The sequence below is a fragment of the Aythya marila genome (assembly GCF_965140915.1).
Source record: "Aythya marila genome assembly, chromosome: 1".
Classification (NCBI taxonomy): Eukaryota; Metazoa; Chordata; class Aves; order Anseriformes; family Anatidae; genus Aythya; species Aythya marila.
In genome coordinates this window covers 204,173,127-204,191,590 of record NC_139042.1, presented here as the reverse complement: position 1 = coordinate 204,191,590, position 18,464 = coordinate 204,173,127, and the positions used below count along the sequence as shown (strand labels likewise).

Sequence of the window (18,464 nt, the reverse complement as noted above, 5' to 3'; positions counted from 1 at the left end):
TCGCCCTGCCTTTCTCCAGAATAAAAACTGAGTGAGCAGCAAGAGCTGCTGATGGGACACCAAATGCAGAGCTTCCCACCTGCAGGGATCAGGAAAGGCCAGCATCAGCTGGGGAAGCAAATGTACCCCATCACTGATTTTTGGTTGGCATCAGTGCAAAATATAATATTTGGGGGCTTGTTTGTGTGGGGAGCATCGTCAGATTTCTCCCAAATTAGCACCCTTAAACTGCATGTTCTCCCCCCTCGCCCTGCCTCGCGTTGGCTTTCGGAGCTAAGGAGACTTTAATTTGATTTAACCCACTTCATTTTGGCTAAATTGAATGAGAGCTGACTTAAAGCTGAGCAAGAGTGGCCACCTGGTGGGTTGTGTGCACTTTGACTAATCCACTCTGAAATCATACCTCCTTTTAATTTTAGATTAATTTTCCTGAGTACTCACTCCTGTGCAGACAAGCCATCGGGATGAATGAAAATCAGTTTCCTTCTCACTGGCTCCTGTCCTCACTCCTTCTCCAGCTGTCTGTAGTAGCCCTCCAGGACAAACCAGGCAGGGATGATTCATCTTTTTAGGGCAAAAAGCGCAGGGAAGGACTTCTGCTCCATCCCAGCGAATAAAATCCCCCCCTTTGGGCATTCTCAGGCAGTGAGCATCAGTTCTGTGACAGAGAAAGGTCAGGTCTCCAAGAGGGGAGGCTTTGATGTGGCAGTTCAGCCCTCAAGAGATCCAAGATCCTTCCTTTTGAAGTCCACGTGGGCCAGCCTTCAGCCCTGGTGGTGATGCTGGGCGTTCTCCCGGGGGAGTCAAGTTGGCATGGCCAACCTGGGAGCCCTACACAGGCTCTCAGCCCTTCCTGAGATTCCTCTCCAAATTGAGACAAATCTAGGCTTTTTATCTATTTACTTTTTTAAAAGATAGGCTTTTTAGCACAGACAATAAGCTGCAAGGACATCTTGAAGACTGGCAACCCAAAAATTACACAAGAAGGACCCCGCAAATGGTCTCTGTACAATAAAGTCATGCAGTTTTAGGGCATTCTCGTGATTTTCAGTGTCATTTTGATTCATGGCCGCTGCTTAGGGCCAGAGGTAGCTGGGCTTTACGGAGCAGCTGCTGCTGCCCATTACTCAGTGCAAACCTTGAGTTTCTTCCAAAGTCCCTGGGTGATTTCTGCAGCGACAGAGGGCAAAATGTACCCGGCGTTGTGTCCTTCGGCTGCAGGTTGCAGGAGGAGAGCTCTCGTTTGCACGAGGGAGATTGATGCTCGCCTGATCCAGCAGGACATCATGCCGCCACAAATCTTGCCTCAAAGAAACAAGGACATCGTGGGATAACCCCACACTCGTGGCATGAAGGAGAAGGGCAGGAACGCGGCTCTGCTTGAGCTGGGAGGCTCTGGTCAGGCTGGGACACGCAGATTTTTTGGCTGCTGCTCCCAGCGTTTCCGCTCCAGCAGCTCCGCTACCGTTTCCTGAGCGATGTGGGGCGTTTCTGCCCGGGCTGCAGAGAGCCCCTGCTCCGTTCCACAGCCTGGGAAGGTGCTGGGATGGAGCCGGGCCCCTTCCAAACCCCCCCAGCCCCTAGTGGAAAGAGGATGTTTCCAGGCTTGGTGATAAAAATGCCTGAGCTGAGTGGATAGAGATGTGCCTGTCTGTGTGTCTGTTTGCCTCCTTGACAACCTCGTGTGAAGGATTTTGGAGCCTTCATTTTCCACACGTGTTTTCCTGTCTCTTTTTTCATTGTTTTTTCCTCTTTCCCTTCACTTAGATAGCTACAGACTGTCCGTGGGAAGAGGAGTGGAGACTCCAAAATCGGATGTCCCACGTTTATTCACAAGGGAGGCAGACCAGGGCTGGCCATGCAGATGGCACTGCCTGGGACGGATGTTTTGGGGCCGTTTGGGTGGAAGATGCCACATTTTGGGTGGATGATATCCACGTTAGGGTGGAAGATGGCAATATCTTGGCAGCAACCAGTCCTCATGGGGAAATTCAGGAGAGGTCCAAGCGTGGCATGAAGGACAACTGGATGACAATGGTTTTGAGAAGAGGAGGGCTGAGATACTTCTGCTCACTCAAATCCACTGGCTATTTGTTAATTAACACAGCAAATGAACCCATTTCTGCCTCCCCAAATGCAGCATTTGGAGGGGCCAAGGGAGTGAGGAGAGAGGTCGGGGAAGAGGAGTGTGTCCAACAGGGAGACGTGCCTTGGGATGGTGATTTTTAATATTTGTCATGCTTCCAAATGAAACAGCAGACGAGCTGAGCTGGCTGAAATACTTGCAGAAAGAGCTGATGGGGAATTTGTTAATGAAGCATGTTTCTCATCAGAAAGTGCCAGTTCATCAGAACCTGGGTTTCAGGGACGTGTGTCTCAGTCCTGGCAAAGAAGGTGCCTCAGGACACGGGTGGGTTTCTTGGTCAAAACCAAGAAGGTTTGAAGACCATCATTTGAATAAAATAAGTGAGGTGGATCTCAATGGAGGGATGGAGCAGCCAAAGCTCACACAAGGCTTGGTTCACATCCTGCTCCCTGAGCTGCTGGGTTACTTCCACTGGATAAAACAGGGACAACTGAAAGTTTCACCTGGTCTGGATTAAAGCAGAACAGCTTTTGGCTACCGCAGGGACATGAGTGGCTGCAAAAACCCTGCAGCTTCATAAGAGCCCCCAGGACGATGCTAAGGTGCTGTGGGGACCTGCTCCAAATCCCAGCTGAAGGGTGGTGGTGCAGCCACCAGCAGGAAGCCCTGCACGGCCTTCTCCGTGTGGACGGGTGTGATAAGAGCAAAAAAACCTTCAGGGCTTGAAGCACAACCACATTTTCCCCATGTGCAGCCAGTAAGGGCTTATTGGGTAGATTTTATGGCTGTAGGTTCGTTTCATTTGACAGCAGAGAGGATGCTGGTTGGTTTTGCTGCCTTGATTTCGCCGTCACTCATGTGCAAGAGCTGAGCAGCACCAAACAGCACCAGTAAAGCCTCATCACAGCAGCATCAAGGAGGTTTCCCACAGAAAGCAAGCCCTAAAGTGGCTCTAAATCAAAGCCCAGCCGTGCTCGTTTCCTTCCTGAGCAATGCTGTAGCACAAATTAGCTCCAGCCATCAGGTCTCATCTTTAATATTTTACAGTGCAATTCTGTCAAGGGCGTTCTGCAGCACTTTTTCTTCTGGCAGGGTTTTGGGCAGGATCGAAATCCATGCATGGGGTAATTGGGCTGATGGGTTAGAGCCTGCTCTGGTGGACCTTTCCCCATCTTCTCACCTGGGAAGCCAAGCTGGCCTGGGTGAAGGCATTTCATAATGCTGGCGGTGAGACTGGCAGCAAAGCAGCCAGGAAATGCCAGTTTGGAAATGTATTTGGGGAAGTGGAGGATGCCTCTTTGCCAAGGGGAAGGGTGGTGGGAAGACTATCGGAGTCCTCAGGCCGAATTTCCCTTGCTGAAATCCCAGCAGGGAGCTGGGGAGGACGATGCTGTCGGATCCCATCTCACCCTGAGCAAAGGACAGAGCACCTTCACCAGCACAGTTTCGATCTCAGCGAGGTGTCCGCTCGCTCTGGTAGCCCAGCTTAATTCCAGCATAAATAACTCCGCTCTGTGATATTCTGCCAATCTGATTGACCTCATGGTTCTAAAAGGAGGTGACAAATTTCCTGTCCTCTGCAGCAACTGTGCACTGTTCCTGCCCAGACAGGGCTGCGTTTCAGGGATAAATCCCTCCTTTTGACCAGGAGCATCCTCGCTGGCGCTGGTACACCCCGTCCCCTGGCAAACACCACCCCTGCAGCTTCAGCCCCCGCTTTCCCTTTGGCAAACTCAACCCAATGCCCCTGTTGAATTAGGAAAAGCTGCAAAAAGGGGAGGCAAATAGGAACTTCCTAGGGCCTGGCTCGTATCCCCTCCCCTTCCCCGGGTTGCTGGGTCTCCGTAGCTTTCTCATCCCGCCTTGGGAGGAGCAGGAGCCGACTGGCGCGAGGCTTTGAGCTGGGCTCAGCCCCGCCGGCCTGGGGTGTGTCGCCCACCATTTCCTAAGTTATTCTTTTGGGCTTCCTTTTCTCACTATTAATAGATTTTTCAGCCAATCTGAGCTGTTTCAACAAGGTGGTCAGGGCGGGGGGGGGGGGGGGGGGGTGGAGGGGACGCATTTCTGAAATAGGAAGCGGGAAGCTCTCGGGCAGGGAATTAATTTAACAAGAGGGGCTGTGAGGGGAGGCGGTGGCGTTGGATGGACGGGACATGTCCTTTCGCTTTGCGTTTTGCACCGCCGTGATTCTTTTTTGGTTTGTGCTCGAAGCTATGACCTTTCCAAGCAAGCTGCTTCCCTCCAAGCATCCTCCCCAGCTTGCAGAACACGGCGCATCCGCTGCACCGTGGTCAGGACCTCTGCGTCTCTTCGTGGCATGGTTGCTGGTGATCCATCGACTTGTCATACAATGAGAACCATCGGCACAAATCACCACATCATTCCCTTTATACTCCGGGTGCATTTTCACGTCCTAACCGAGCCCTTCAACACCAACCCCATCCAGGGCTTTGGCACATCCAGCCTCCCAAACCTTGATCCCGTGGGGCCATACAAGCCCATCCTCACAGCTAGCCGTAAGGGAAAGTTCTCACCCCTCTGGGGTTGTCCCCATCACGGAGACACCGTATCACCAGCATAGCCATGGGATATACACACGAGGAAATGAAATCATGTTTTTGCAGCGTGCTCATTTCCTCCAGGCCATTTGGCCACTGTGCACGCGGATGCAAGCGGGGAAGGCTCGAGCTTTGCTCCTGCAGAGAGGTATCACGCAGATTGCTGTTGCCCAGCACAGAAATGAAAGGTTTTGGGTTGTTTTTATCAGTGCTACCTGCAAGAGGAGAGTGTGCACTGAGTACACTGAAACCCATGGTGTCAAAATACAGCGATAGCTGCTGTGCTATGCTCGTTTTCCTTAAAATGAAGAAGTGACGTTGGTCCAAAAAGTGAAACTAAATAATCAGCCTTGCCCTGCCAAAATGCAGCCAGGAAAGTCAAGGACAGGTAGGGTGTTGTTTTTTTCTGCCTTCTCAAAAACAAGGGTGAGGGAACCTGGCTGAAATTCAGGTGAACTTTCAGGCTTTGGGGAAGGACCTCATGCTGGTAAGGAGTGCGATAGCCTACAGGACTTCTTCTCCATCCTCTTTCTCTCTCTTAGCGTGCATTAAATCCTTTTATCTCTGGAGCTCACGGCATGAAAGGGCCTTTCTTTTCCCGCAGAAGGACATACTGTATCTTTTGTGAGTAATCTTCATGCTAAAGTGGCACCGAACATAATCCTGTCCTGTCTGTCCTTTGTTGCTGTCAGCCTGTGCTTGCAGGGGTTTTCTCTCTTCTGTTTCAACCAGATCCTATTCATTTCTTCTTTGGAGGACACTCATCAGGCCCCACTGGCCACCAGCCCAGGCAAACGGGGGCTCATTACCAGTTATTACCCCTGGGTCCAACAAGGAGATTTGGAAAGGGCATCTGGGCAAGAGGGAGGGGAGAACAACAGTTAGATATAGCACACATGGTAGTAAAGCAGTCACCCCTGGACCTGCAGTGCTCTCACTGCTTGTTTTGTATTCTTTCTGCTTTGGGATTAAGTATTTGGTAAGCTTCCGAAAAAGAAGAGCCTGCAGTATGAATAAGCCATGCCTTCTGCTGGCGGTGGACCTGTAAGACACCAAAAATGTGATTTGTTTTTCCTCAGTCTAAATAAAATACATTTTATACCAATGCTGCCATGAGGCACATAACCTGGGCAAACAGCTAATACTAACCCCAGAGCAATAAAACCACAAAAAAAGCTGTGCAGCCCTGAGACCACAGCAGCATCTGGCACCTTGTGCAAGAGCAGTGAGAAAACAGTTAAATTTTATGCAGCTGCAGAGCAAAGGCAAATTTCACTGTCAAATGGGTGCCTAAAAATCTGTGGACAGATCTGGGGATAGGTACAGGTGCCAGTCCTCCATGGAAAGAGGGTCTCACCCAGCTGTAGCCATGGAAAGTATGGTGGCAGCTCAGCTGAGCTAGGGTGGAGGTTAGGAAAAGAGCATCACCTTCAGGTCAAGTTTGGGATGGGACATCTCTTACAAAGGGCTTCCCAGTGGTCCCATCCAGTCTGTACCAGCAAGCACGGGTCTGTAGGAAGGAAGCAGTGTGATGAAGTGCTTTCTGACTTGCTCTTTGTGTTGCCACTTGCCAAAGGGATGCAGGTCTCCATGAAAGGAAAGAAATTTCCACCGCTGTGGCACTCAGCATCTTCTAACATCGAGTGATAAGACACAAGGAAATGGCCTCAAGTTGTGCCAGGGGAGGTTTAGGTTGGATATTAGGAAAAAATTCTTCACTGGAAGGGTTGTGCAGCATTGGAACAGGCTGCCCGGGGAAGTGGCTGAGTCACCATCCCTGGAGGTCATCAAAACATGTGTAGATGTGGTGCTTAGGGACATGGTTTACAGTGGACTTGGCAGGGCTAGATTAACGGTTGGACTGGATGATGTTAGAGCTCTTTTCCAAGATAAATGATTCTATGATTCCGTAATTCTGTGATTCTAATCTTTTAACATCTCTTGACCTTAACAGGAGAGGGACACTGAGGCTGAATGGAAAGATACAAACAGATGAAGTCTGTTTACGCTTTGTGGACATCAACTCAAGTCTTGGTTCTTCTCCCAGTGCTTTCTCAGGATGTATCTTCCTGTGTGAAGGAAGGACCATGGGGGCAAGCCTGAAGGATCACACAGTTTTTCTCTATCAGCAGAAAGATGCCTTGCTTTAGGCTTTTTCCCCCATTTTCTGCTGAAAGTGGTAAAAGCACAGCTGCAGCTCCCTGGGTTGGGACGGAGAAGTGATGGGACAGCTTCACATGGTTCATGGGGTCCCAGCTGGCCACCAGGACTGTCCCAGAGCCAAGGCATGGACCTGCCCCTTTCTCTTTTGGACAGAGTTGAATTGAATTGCCTTTCTACTTTTTCTTCAACACGTTTGCTTCCTGCCTCTCTGGGACAGGGACAGGTTAAGAAAAGGAAGTGACAGCAGTGGGAGATTTCCTCCACCTTCCTTCCGACCCTTTCTTTATTGACATCTCTTCAATACTCTTTCTACCACTAGGGTGTGGGTAGTTTTCCCCTTGACATCAGAACCCCTGTCTGGCTTTTACGTTCCTATTTATGGGGTAGATCCAGTTTGTGGCTAACTGGATGCCATCTCTCTAGCTTGCTGCAGCTGTCACCGAGAATTCAAGCCAGGAAAGTTAAGCTAAGAAGGTAGCTGGAAGAAAACTCCCTCCTGTCTTTTGCACCTGTCTCCTCTTCTGGGTGCCCACATCTTACACCTGCGTTTTGCTTTCTCTCCTTTTCTTCTCCTGCAGCCAGTGGTCAGTCCAATAATACCTATGACTTCTAGGTATTATAATATTATAAATTATAATAATAAATTATAATAATAAATTATAAATTATAATTATAATTAAATTATAAATGATCTTTTCCTGTATGTGTAGGGCAGATGTTTCCTTGCAAGCCCCTAAAATAATTCATGCTGTTTTAGTTTGCTAAGCTCACATCTCAGTGGTGTTTGCAGAATGGCTGCTCCTGGTGGCTGATGGGGAACCAGGAGTAGGAATGGCACTGTCTACACATCTTTTCTCCTGCCGTTTCCCTGTTCATATGAGCCCAAACCTGCCACCGCTACCCAGCCCAGATCCCATTCCCTAGGTGCTGTCTGTGCCTCCAGCCTCCAGGCCTTGACTTGGCAGGGTTGATCCAGGCTAGATTTCCCCAGTGGTACAAATCTCAGAAACTTGAGCTTCCATCAGATCTCTGAAGCACAACCAGTGCTAATAAACAGGCTCTGCAAAAGAAAAAAAAAAACATCATTGCCAGTAAGCTAGCATAGAGGAATTAACATCTCAAGAGCAGTGCCTGGAAATTGCTAAAAATCCATCCTGGGAAGTTTCACTCCTACTTTGGGCAGTTGGAAACAATATACACGGGGGGCATGGGGCAAAAATATAGCCCTGTTTTGAGCTGTCATCAAATGTAAGAAACATAGTCCCCCAAAATCGGGTTGGTTTCCTGACTCCGTGCAGGTGCACTGCTGCAGGGCAGTCTGCAGTTTCTGGAGGGTGAAAAATTAGCTGAAATTTTTCCTGGGGTGAATTTGAGCAAGTGCCCAGAGCTGGGAGTTACTGTGTGCAATGGGGAAGGTTATCTCCGCGGCGACTGATAGAGCTCCTGCTGTGATTACAAACAGAAAAAAAGGACCCAAATTTTGCATCCAGTCTCGTGGTGTGTATAGCATGTTTGAGTGTTGCAGCACGTTGCTGCTGTTGGAGAGCTCTTTTGCCATGTAACCTGTCCTTCGGCGGTGCCCCTCACTTCAGAAAAGGATTAATAATTTGAGAATTTAAATTATTCTTCAGAAACCAACTGCAGATCTCGTTCTGTGTGATAACCGAGCAATGGGCAATGCTCTTTGCAATGAGACTGAGCTTCGTTCCCACTGAGGTAACACCAGCTCTCACAGCTTTCCCCAAAAAGAACGAAGCCACAACACGAGTAGCATTTCTATATCATGCTTTGGGATGTACAAATGTGGGATAGAGACCGCAGGAAAACACATGGGAATTTCAGGGTTCAGGCTGTGCTTTTGTCATGGTGTTCAGGATTTGCATGGTACGTGTAGATGGAGCCCTTCCTTTCCTGGTTTGCTTTTCCTTTTTCTACCCAAATGAAGCATTTGATTTTTTTTTTTAACATTTCCATATGAAACTGAACACTAACTTTTAACTTTTTTTGTGAACTTCTTGGGTTTTTTGGAACAGCAAAAATAAGCTTAACAAGCAAATGATTGTAATTTGGTGATAAAATTTGCAATGGACAACTGAATCGAACAGCCTTGAAATTAAAATGATGTGGCTCCAAGTAAATGTTTTTTTGCATTTAATTGCAAGCTCAGTCCAGTGTTGACCCATTCTTTTGGAGCAAATAGGATAAATATTCTTTCCATAGTTCACCTAGGTGGGGATTTCTGCCTGTACGAAGTTTGGCTCTGTGAGTAGATGCGTGTGCCTATTTTGTGTTGCTTTTCATAGTAACCATCTGAGTTTAGGAGAAAAATAATTTGAAATGTGAACAATGAAAGAAGCAAATGCTAAGCTTGCAAAAATAATAAAACTTCCAAAGTGGTTGGAAGGCTTCACCTCATTTATCTGCAGCTCCTCGCCACTACAGAGACCTCTGAGACCCTTGGGGTCAGCCAAACAGCACCCATTGTGTCCCTTAGCTGCTCTCCTAGAATCATTAAGGTTGGAAAAGCCCTCCAAGATCATCTGGCCCAACCATCCCCCTACCACCAATGTCACCCACTAAACCTAAGCACCACGTCCAACCTTTCCTTAAAGGAAAGGTTTTTCCTTAAAAACGTCTCCTAGAAGGACTGGATATTTTTTGTTGCTGGGTGTTTTTTTGTTCAGGAACAACCTGTGTGAGAGGTGATGCACCTTGCCTGAAGGCAGACCTGACTTCTGGGTGCCAGCAGGTCATGCCCTCCTGCTCTGCTGGCTAAATTGATGCCATAACGCAGCACCCTGTGAGAGTTTAGAGAGCGTGAGACAAGCCCCGAGTGGATGACTCATGGTTTCTGTTCAGCTTTTTTTTTTTTTTTTCTGCAAATACCTGTTTTGGGTGGAAACCGAAGGAAGTTCCCCTAGCCCAAAGTTTATCTTGGCTTTTCTGCTTTTCCCTAGATGTCAGCTCTGACGATGTTGCTGAGACGACCACAGTGATCCCAGGAGGAGATAAGCAGATCACCACCGCCGCAACCACCAGCAACGTTCAAGGGACCCTCTCCACGACCAAGCCGAGCACCCAATCTCCCAGCCCCGGGGTGTCGCCCTCCGCAGCTCCAGGGACAGCCTCCACAAGCAAAACGGGAAGCCCAACACCCTCTACCGCTACGATGTCACCCACAACTCCTCCAAAGCCCACCACTACAAGCCATCTGACGAGCTCACCCACCACCCGGCAAACAGCAGCCACAACTGCAGCCAAAGACACCACAGACAAGCAGGGTGGCTCTTTGCTTACCACTACCGTGTTGCTCAGTACTCTTCAGCTCAGCACTTTGACCAGCTCCACGACCACCCCTGTGGCATCCACCAGCACCACCCAGCAGAACACCGCCACTACAGCCACCTCGGGAGCCAAGCCCACGGGAAACCCTGTTCCCACCCAGACGACCAGCCCCCCAGCCACCTCGAGGGGCTCAGTGGCTACTGTCACAACATCTCCATGCAGAGTGGGTGATGTGAGCTGCACCTCGGGCCCGTTGACCAGCACTGTTGGGAGCACTTCAGACCCACAAGCCAACCTTCCACCCAGCACCAAGAACCACAATGTCTCTTCTCCCCCATCCGTCACCAACCAGTCTGACTCTTCTCCTGCTTCTCCAGTCCACGGGCCGGCCTCTTCTACCCCTTCTGCTGCACCCGTGTCCTCTGCCCCTGGTAAAACATCTCCGTCTTCATCAACTGGCACCACAGGCAAGATCTCAGATGTTGCCACCACGACGACTCCTCACGCAGGTAACAGAAGACTAGAAGCTTGATTTCTTGGGGAAGGAAGCCGTTATGTGGTCTTTTCCTTTGGCTATCCTATACACCTCCTGTCACAGTGGGGTGCCATCGCCTCGTCTCATTTCAGGACTTTCCAGCATAGTTTTTTCCATGACACCTAGACATTTAGGTCCCTGTCGTTAGTGAGGTCAAGTCACTGTAATTCAAGGCACGGATCATCTGAAAGTGCCTACATCTGTTTTCAGGTGGACCAAATCCCAAGCATCGCTGACTGCGGTGCCTCGATCTTCAGTGACTGCAAAAGGGAGGCAGCAGCGATGAGTTCAGAGGCAGGGCATTGACAAAACTGATTGATGGCACCCCAAATGCTGAACGAGGAGGGTGCCTAATTGGGCTAACAGCTTAGGGAAGGCTGTCTGGGCAGGCACAGAAAATAAGCTTTAGATGATGACTAAGGAGATTTTGTGGCTCAACTCTGAGTCTACAGCCCCAAAAGACTCTCAGCAGTTAGGTAGGATGGCCGCAGGGTTTTGTCTGCTGACTTCTGCCTGAGTAGCATTAGCAGTGCCCACGTGGTGTTTTGGACCTTGCTGAACACCACTGATATGCTTGCTCTAGACCTCTGGAGCTTTGTTAAGTCATGTTAGTTCACTGCCAAGGCACAGCTCCACCTCCCCTGTGGCATTTTGTTGAAACCTTTCATTATCCTTCTCTGGGGAATATCTAGTCAACCCAGTTTCCCGTTATCTGCAATGCAAAAGCCACTCAAAAACCCATCTCCTTCCCTCTCAGCCTCCCAGCTCCTTGCTGCCAGCATCACGAAACGGGCCAAGGTCTTACTGCAACACCAGCTGCACTGGCTTTCTCCAAGCCATGTTTCAAGCTAGCAGTTAAGGATAGGTGACATGAGTCTTGAATTGTCAAGAAAGAAGAAGGTTCCATGAAACTTCATAAAGGATTCTGGATAAAGGATAAAGGTTTCTTTCCCCTCATGCTTCACAGGACTATTCTCCAGTAAAGGATGGACTAGGAAATGATTTTGATTCAAATTTGGCTTGAAACAGTGAACATGAAGGGGTTAAGAAATCTTTGCATTCAATAAATAGGTGAGAGAATGAAACAGAAATAAATTTTTTGAAATTAATTCTCCCCTGGAGTCTCCACAAGGTGTCCAGAAGAAAACATCCCTCATCTTTGCTAGGAAAGAGGCAGGAATCTGAAAAGGAAACAGGCTGTAAACAGGATGCAGTTTTCTACTTCTCTTTGTCACCATTTAAGGATCAATTAGGAACCTGGGGATGTAAATCCTTGAAAGGCTCTGTGGAGGCAGGAGGTTGCTGTGCTCCTTGCATTACTCCCATTGCACAAGAAACATTGGTCGGGGGTGGCATGCTGACCTCCATTAACTGGAGACCCTGGGTAGCCAGCTCAATCTACCTCTGTTGTAGACTTCTAGATGTTGTACAAGAAAGAAACCCAGATAAGGTGAAATGAGGGCCATCCCATTTGCCCAGCAATACCTCTTTTTTTTCAGTGATTTCCCAGCTATCAATACACAGCCATCAAAGAGTCTGGTGGCTTTCAGCAGTAGAAAATATCATCAACAATGCGATTTTTGTTTTAAAACAGGAGCAACCCAAAGCTTTTCCATGAGTTGCTAGGAGTAGTGAGGAGCTTCAAGGCAGGGCAAGAGTTGGAAACTCGTTTTCAGCCTCTCACAAATGGAGCTATGTCAGCTGTATCCTCTCTGCTGTATATCAGTGTCTGTCTTCTTGGTTTTTTTTTGGTGTATGTTGGGGACCCAGAGCGCACAAGCCAAGGACGTGTGCCAGACAAAACCAGAGCTACTGAGCAGAGCCCCACCAGTGCCCAGCCATCAGCACCAGCCCAGGGGGACCAGACGATCAGCAGCAGTCCTGACCAACAGCACCCTAATATTTCCTTCAAAAATGAGGTAATGACACCCATGGGAAGGTGGGCACTTCGTGGTGGTGTCCAGAACACGGCTAAAAAGGGGGCTCGCTTTTCCTGAACCAGCTCTGTTGAGTAGGGAGCACAATCCCAAACTCAACTTTTATCCCCAAGTCACATTAATTTGTAGCTGGCATCCCATGTAGGTGTAAAACCTGCAGCCCTTCTCCCTGTGTGTGCCTGTGTCAGAGAGATCTGCCTCTGGAAAACACGAGGCAGCAAAATAAGAGTGGATAAACTCTCTCACGCATCACTTTCCAGAGATGGATGGAGGTGAAGGTGACCATACTTCGGGTGCTGACCAAAGAAAATAAGTGAAATTTGGGAAAAAAGGGGAAATGAAATGAACATGGTGAGAGGGCAAAGACTGCAATTCAGTGTAAACCTTGCAGAAAATGGCTTGGGAGGGTCTAAAAATGTAAGCCAGGATAATGAATGAACCCTGGTGCTAATCAGGAGGGAAGAGGATGTTTCTAGATGTTCTTTTGTGGGGTAGAACTTCATCACAGCCCACTGGCATGGATCTTCCTGCTGCCTGAGCCAATTCCCAATTTGTCCCATACTGCAAATCCTAAGCCAGGTGTGGGAAGTGAATTAGCAAGCATCCCCCAGGCAACCATACGAGTTACCCAGGAGAACTTTTATCACACAGTGGAGGGCTGCTGGGCCTGTCCTGCCCCCAAAAAGCAGATCAGGGCTTTGGTTGGGTTGGCTCATGGTTTGGGGCAGATTGTTGTATCAGTGGTCAATGGTCATTCAACCTATGCCAACAGTTTGACAGTTGCATTTCTTGCGTCTTTCCAGATCGTTTGTAAAGACCAGATCCAAGACACGTGGCCCATCATAAATCTGAAAGAAGCTAAAACCTGTGTAAGTAGCATCCTTTGGGATTTTTCTGTAGGATTAGCTGCTGGGCTGCTGTTAGTGATCAGCTGGCAAGCCGTGGCACTCTGAGCATGTGAGCCTACAAGAGATCACAGTAATTCGCTCAAAATAAGAGGGAAACACTTTTGGAATGTAAAATGGTAAATGCAAATCCACGCTCATCAGTATCACCCAGTGGGGGACATGGCAGGAACAGAAGAAACCCATGAGGACTTCATGTGGAGGGACCCACTCAGCCAGCCTAGGTCTCAGAACAGAGGCAATGGAAAGTTTTAGAGGGTGAAACCATCTTTCTTTAAAGCTAATGGGGAAGCATTGCCTTTGACTTCAGAGAGGCCTGAAGTTCACCCCAAAACTCAAAAAAAATATTAAAAAAAAAAAATGTGAGGTCGACATCCAGCTACAGAGTGACAAAGAAGCACAGTAGGTGGGAGTCTGTTGTGTTTGAATTTTTTTTTGTGCTCCTTGATGCTAAATCAGCTCATAAATCCCTAAAGTAAGAGCAAAAACCTTTATTGCATTTGTTTCAAACCCTCTGTAGGATGAGTGAGTGGTAAGATGTATTTCCAAGGTAAGGGAAAGTCAAAAACCAACCCAAGAGTGTAGACCAAGACCCCTTTTCCTGGTGGGTACCCAAATTCTTGGTGTTTTTTTCTGAGGGATACCCACCTTCAGAAACATTAGTATGGAAACTATGGGTTTCCTGCAATAGGGAAGATGGAATTTATTAATAATTTATAAATAGGTTGAGTTTTTAGCTTTATGGCCAGGAGCAAGAGCCAATACCACGCGGCTGGTGAGATCTTAAACGCTGGTGAGATCCTGACTGCTGTGCATTTGGGGTGTTTTAATGGTTTGGGGGTTATAATGGTCTGGGTTTTGGACCTCAGCACTGCCAGGGCAATGTAAGCACTGGGAAATTGTCACCCCAGGGCTGTTCTCATAGCTGATGCTTCACAGCATCAAGTAGCTGCTCAGGTTCATGAACCTCAGCAGGCCCCAGAGGGACTAGCGCTGACTTCACCGTATGGTGGCAAGATGCAAAGAGCAGTTTTATGAACCATAGTCCTAAAAACACTTGAGATACATACTGAGAGCAGCACAGTGGCTCCTACTGACCACAGCAGCTTTGAAATTCCCTGTGGCTTTTTGGTGGCCCTGCCTGGCAGCCCTGGTGAAGGTTTGTATCATCTCCCTCTAGCACCCGCTGAGCTCCTGGAAGAGGGAAAGCCCCTGTGCTGCCATCTGATGGCCATCACCTTCCTGCTTCTGACACCAGAGGAAGCAATGATTTTTTTGGCCATGTTGCCCTGAATGCTGAGGATGAGGATGTTCATGGCCTGGATGCTACAGCAGGAGAGCCCTTCCTGAAAGCATCCGCTTACCAGCCCCACGCAGTGCCCAAACCCACTGCCATGTCTGCCCTGGGAAAACTTCTCACCAAATTTTTCATGGAATATATAAAAAATATGATATCAGCTTGACCAAATCTAATTTCGGAGCCCAAAGCATCAAGGTGGCCGATGGTGTTTACGGCTTTATTCCTCCTCCTGGGTGCAGTCTCACTGTGTGGAGCTGCTCCCCATCCCATGGCTTAGCTCGAGCTGTGCCACAGGGCTTTGTGGAAATGGGGCTGTAAGGCTGTGAAACGATGGTGCACGGGGATGCACCAGCAAGCTACAGGGTGAGCAGACATCACGGCTTGGCATCATCCATGGTCCTCTCTGGGCATTCACTCCCTGGAGCTGGTGAGCCAGCACATCTCTCCCACTCTTTTCCTTGGATTCCCTTAGGCATGATAGTGATCAGCAGCCTCATTAGTGCTAAATGACAATTGCATCCCGAAATGGCCACAGAAAGGGTGCATCCTCCCGTAGGATCAGTCCACTCCTGCTTTCAGAACACCTCCCAGCCATTAACTTCCCCTTTCGGTAAATTCCCAAAATCACATTAAATGTTATGCCTCCCTAGCTGAGCAACTAGCAGAGAAGTGGCACTATCTGGCTTCCCTGCTTTGTAGGTCCCGTAAACAAGTCTCTAGCCAAAGCTTGACAGCAAAGTGGAAAAAAAAAAAAAACTTTGCATTTTGCAGCCCGTGGGAAAACAGGAAAGTGTGCGCTATAAGGAGAAGTGTTCCAGAAAGGGCTCGGATCCTGGGCCATGAAACGAGCCAGGATTGGGGCTGCATTGTGCAGAAAGCTCAGCCCCAGCTGGGTGAAGCATGGTGACGGTGATGCAGGGGTTGGGGGACGTGCCCATGTCCCACCTGACAGAGGAGGGGGCAATGCGGGCATCCTCCCTGCTGCTGCGTTCTCCTGGAGCATCCTGTGCAGTGTGGGGACCCTGGCAAAAAAGGTTGGGGCTGAGCCTGAGAGCCATGGGTTCTGCACCTCAGTTTCTTAGCTTCAGTGAAGTCAAAAATTCAAAAGAAAATCATTTATAAACTCTTAAAAATTAAAAAAAAAAAAAAATCTAGTTAGACATCAGGTACCATGCAGGTGAGTGAAGGTCCTTTACAGGCTGCTCGGTTCCAGCACCCTTCATTTCGGGGTGATCCTTTAACTAGCGCTGAGCTGTTTGGTCCAGGTTGTCCCAAGCTCCCTGTTGCCCCTTCTCCTTCCTTTGACTGCAGCAGGATCTTAACGAGTTTCTTAATGAGGTTCGTTAGCTCGATGCTTTGCATTATATAGGGTGACTTTCCTAAGGTCTAGCTCCTGTATCCTCAGCTGGGTTTTTGGTTGCTGCTTGGGGTGCTCCACCCCAAAACCCATTTGGTGCCACGGGAGGTGAGGATGCCAGGGGTGCCCAAAGTCCCTGTGAGCTCCATCAGGGCCACAACGACCCCTCAGCCACCTCCCAGGGCTCCTCCACCACATCCCCAGCTGGGACATGGATATTCCCAGCTCAGAGGATACCAGGGGGGCACCACAACCTGCTCCAGCCAGCAAAACGCACGGCGAGACCCCCGTACCCCAACCTCTCTGACCTCTCCAGGCTCAGGACAGTCCCGAAAGGACCACAGGACCCTGTGCCGAGCAGGGTCGTGCCCCCCGCTCGCCCCACCCGGCTGTTTGTTGACTCAAGTGCCGTTACCTCACCCGGGGATGTTGGTTTTAGGTCCCCGCCAGTGTGGGAACCGGATCCGCGCCGCTCGGCAGCGCCTCTCAACTCCGGCCAAGGAATGCGAGCGGCTCCGGCGGGGAGAGGGCGCGAGGCCGGGGCACCACCGGGGCATCCCCCTGGTCCCGTTGCTGGGAAAGGGCAAATCCCTCCTGATCAGCACGTTACGGGGTGTAGGCATCACTGGACAGCCAGCAGCAAAGCGGTTCGGGGCTCATCATCCTTAAAATGCAAGGGTTTATGCTCTCCGCCCACAAAAAAAAAAAAAAGAGTTTTAAAGGTTTTTGCTTCTTCATGGGGTGCCAGGAGGAGGAACAGTGCTGGGAACTGTAAGGGAAACCCCAGAGAAGGCTTTGCAGGGAGGCAGCAGAGAGGCTTTTAAGGCTGCTGCCAAACAGAAAGTGCTGTGCGTGCTCAGGGACCGAGAGCTGCAGGACGTGCAAAGCGTAGGAGCACAGCCCAGCGTCCGAGCAGGCTAAAAACAGCACCCCGAGCCAGCCAAGGCCTCTCTGCCCTCCCCTGCTGCCTCATCCTGCTGCCTGCAGCTTTTTTTCCTGATGCTGCTGGGGATGCAGTCAGGACAGCTCAAAGGGAGAAGCTTTTCCCCTTGTAAATGGAAAGGGAAAAGTTCCCAGTGCCGAGCTCGCCCTCACGCTGCACCCAGGACCAGCCTTCCGCCCCACCACGTGCATCCTGGCTCTGCTGCAGCTTCCAGGGCTGCCTCCCAAATATTTTGATAATACGGGGTGAGATTCAGGGCTTTCCTTGACCAAGGGGACGCTGGTGGCCGTCAGCACAAGCAGGACCTGGAGGGTTGCAGAGGGAGGAAGGTTGGAGGTGCTGGAACAGGCGGGAGCTGGGCTCTTCCCAGCCAGGGCAGCTCATTTCCAAAGGGTGTGCGTGGAAGATTTTTGCCTGCAGGATCTGTGCATGCAGGATCTGTGCACGTAGGACCTGGGCATGCAGCTCCCATGCACACAGGACTTGCACGTGCAGGATTTGTGCACACAGGTCTGTGCATGGAGCATCTTGGTGCAGGAGCCATGCATGCAGCTCCCGTGGATGCAAGATTGTATCCACAGGATCCGTGCATGCACAGGAGCTCTGCGTGCAGCATCCCTGCAAATCAGACCTTGTGCACGCAGGAGCTGCTCGTGCAGGATTTGTGCACGCTGCTGTGCAGGATCTGAGCACACAGCATCTCTGCAGAGCAATCAGACGTATTTTAGTGATCTCCCAGCTGCTGGAGAGCATCAGGCAGACGCAGAGGGTCTCAGGAGCACCCCAGAGGGGCCAGGGGCTCCGTGCACCCCTCCGCAGTCATCCCTCCAGTCCTACCCAGCCTCACCCCTCCAGCGATGCTCCTGTTTATACAGAAGCCAACCCCTTTTTTAACTGTCTCCAGAACCCCAGGGAATGCCCGGGGGGTAGGAATGCAGCTGGTGGGAGGGATGCAGATGCCCCTGGGGCACCACAGCCCTGTCCTGTTCCCGCTGTGGCCTCAGCTCCCCACCCTGCTTCCCTCGGGGACCTGCTATTCCTGGAACACCAAAAGCTGCAGCTCGCAGATAAGACCAGCGCAGGGCCCCGGTGAGGAACGGCAGCCAAGAGCTCGGCTTTTCCTAAAGAAATGACTTTTGAACTTTTCCTGTTCCCTGGGAGGGCCAGCAGCAGCCGGACACGGAGGAGGAGGAGGAGGAGGGATGGCTCCAGCTGCAACATCCGAAATCGCGGTCCCACGTTGTGCCAGGGGAGGTTTAGATTGGATTTCTTCACAGAGAGGGTGCTCAAGCAGCAGGATGGGCAGGAAATATTTCGGAGATGAGCAGAGGTGGCACCAAGGGACGTGGTTTAGCGATGGGATGTGGTGGGTCGGGGTGGTGGCTGGTGATCTCG

General features: G+C 50.0%; 1 protein-coding gene across 6 annotated transcripts in view; it reads left to right on the top strand.

Moving 5' to 3' along the window:
* Window positions 1-18,464, top strand: part of PODXL (podocalyxin like) — a 43,175-nt gene that overhangs the window by 18,365 nt on the left and 6,346 nt on the right. For all 6 annotated transcript variants that reach the window (XM_082762704.1, XM_082762706.1, XM_082762709.1 and 3 more), the window contains exons 2-4: window positions 9,765-10,601; window positions 12,398-12,546; window positions 13,368-13,433. In XM_082762704.1, the coding sequence (XP_082618830.1) occupies window positions 9,765-10,601; window positions 12,398-12,546; window positions 13,368-13,433 (1,052 nt within the window). The remainder of the gene's footprint in view (window positions 1-9,764; window positions 10,602-12,397; window positions 12,547-13,367; window positions 13,434-18,464) is intronic.